The sequence below is a fragment of the Rhea americana genome, unplaced genomic scaffold (assembly GCF_003343005.1).
Source record: "Rhea americana isolate MKP2758 unplaced genomic scaffold, rheAme1 scaffold_139, whole genome shotgun sequence".
Lineage (NCBI taxonomy): Eukaryota > Metazoa > Chordata > Aves > Rheiformes > Rheidae > Rhea > Rhea americana.
Window position 1 is genome coordinate 116,228 of NW_028185472.1, and position 2,078 is coordinate 118,305.

Genomic DNA, 2,078 nt, shown 5'->3' on the forward strand with positions numbered 1-2,078 from the left:
GCCGCGGCGGCGCGGGGGGCTGGCGCAGAGCACGGGCGAGCTGGAGACGCGGGTGCGGCGGAACCAGGCCCAGAGCGGGCGCGCGCGGCAGTCGCAGGCCCAGGGGTTGGCGTTGAGGCGGAGGAACTGGAGGGCGGGCAGGGCTGCCAGCGGGTCCCCCGGCAGCGCCGCCAGGCTGTTGTTGAACAGGTAGAGGATGGTGAGGCGGGCCAGGCCGTGGAAGGCGCGCCGGTGCACCACGGCCAGGCGGTTGGCGTGCAGCAGCAGGCGGTCCAGGCTCGCCAGCCCGCGGAAGACGCCCTCCGACAGCGCCCGCACCCGGTTCCCGTGGAGGAAGAGGTGGCTCAGGTTGGCCAGGTCGGCAAAGAGGTCGTCCTGCGCGGCGGTGCGGCGACGGCGCGGCCCCGGCGGGGAGAGACGGCACGGTGGGCACGGGCGGCCGGCGGCCCTGCCCCCTGCGCCCGGGGCCTCCTCCAYATCCCTGCCCCACGGGCCCCTACAGCCCTGTCCTTGCCCCTCCGGCATGCCTGGCCCATGCACCCTGCCCCACCGGCGTCCTCCTGGTACCCTGCCCCACCGGCACCCCCCCGAGCACCTTATCTTTGTGCCACGGGCACCCCCCTGCCACCTTGTCCTTGCCCCACAAGCATCCCTTTCACCCTACCCCATGGTCATGCCCCAGGCACCTTGTCCTTGCCCCACAAGCATCCCTTTCACCCTACCCCATGGTCATGCCCCAGGCACCTTGTCCCTGCCCCACAAGCATCCCTTGACACCCTGCCCCATGGGCATCCCTCTGGCATCCCACCCTTGCCCCACAGCCATCCCCGTGCCCCCCATCCCACAGGCATCCCCTGCCACCCAGGCCAGAGGCTCCCTTACAGCTCACCACCCTGCCAACAGGCAGGACACCCCGTGCTCCCCGGGCATTGCCAGCACCCCCAACCCACGGGCATCCCCGGCCCAGCAGTGGCGCCCCGGGCCATGCCCACACCTGGAGGTAGAGCAGCCCGTTCTCCTGCAGGTACAGGTACTGGAGGCTGTGGAGGCCGCGGAAGATGGCGCTGGGCAGGCTGGCCAGCTGGCACCGGTAGAGGTGCAGGGCCTGGAGGCGCCGGAGGCCGTGGAAGGTGTCGGGCGCCAGGGCCCGTAGGTGGGGGTTGTCGCCCAGGTCGAGCTCCTCGAGGGCAGGCAGGTGGCGGAAGGTGCCCGGCTGGATGGAGGAGATGTTGTTGGAGTAGAGCCAGAGGGTGACGGTGCTGGGCCCGAAGGTGCCGGCCCGCAGCGCCCTGATGACGTTGTTCTGCAGGAAGAGGCGGCGGGCACCGGGCGGCAGCCCCGCGGGCACCGCGGAGAAGTTGTTGGCCTGGCAGCTGACGGTGGGCGGCGAGATGTAGCAGGTGCAGAGAGCGGGGCAGGTGGGTGCCCCACCGGGCACCCACGCCAGCACTGCCAGGAGCAGGGCCGCCAGGCGCCGGCCTGCGGGCACAGGGGGGGCATCAGCTTGGGGGCACAGCCGCCAGGCCCCGACTGTCCCCCGGCTGCTGCCTCACACACCTCATCACGGAGCAGGGGCCCTGAGCAGTTGTGCACCCCAGGGAGCCCCCCAGGGTACTGGTGCCCCATGGGGCTGGGCACCCCAAGGAGCCTCCTGGGGCACTGATGCCCCATGGGGCTGGGCACCCCAACAGGCCCCCCAGGGCATGGACCACCCTGTGGAGCTGCACACTTCAAGGAACCCCCCAGGGCCAAGAACACCCTATAGGGCTCAGCACCCTGAGGAGACCTCCGGAGCCAAGAACACCCTATAGTGCTGGCCACCCCAAGGACTCTCCTGTGGCACTGACCGTCCTGTGRGACTGGACACCCCAAGGAGCTCCCCGGGGCCAAGCACACCCTATAGGGAGCCTTCCAAGGCACTGACCTCCCACCCACACGGGCCATGCACCCAAGGGAGCCTCCCTGGGCTGTGCTCACCTCAGAGCGCCGAGCACCCCCAGGGACCCGCCAGGGCGCCGACTGCCCCGTAGGGCCGCGCTCCCCCGGGGGGAAGGGTCCGCCCGCCCCCCCCTCCTCCC

General features: G+C 71.6%; 1 protein-coding gene across 1 annotated transcript in view; it reads right to left on the reverse strand.

Moving 5' to 3' along the window:
- The window catches only part of RTN4RL2 (reticulon 4 receptor like 2), an 8,012-nt gene that overhangs the window by 539 nt on the left and 5,395 nt on the right, over positions 1-2,078 (reverse strand). The window contains exons 2-3 of the mRNA XM_085298369.1: positions 995-1,503; positions 3-375 (exon numbers count right to left, since the gene is read on the reverse strand). Coding sequence (XP_085154495.1) covers positions 3-375; positions 995-1,503 — 882 coding nt within the window. The remainder of the gene's footprint in view (positions 1-2; positions 376-994; positions 1,504-2,078) is intronic.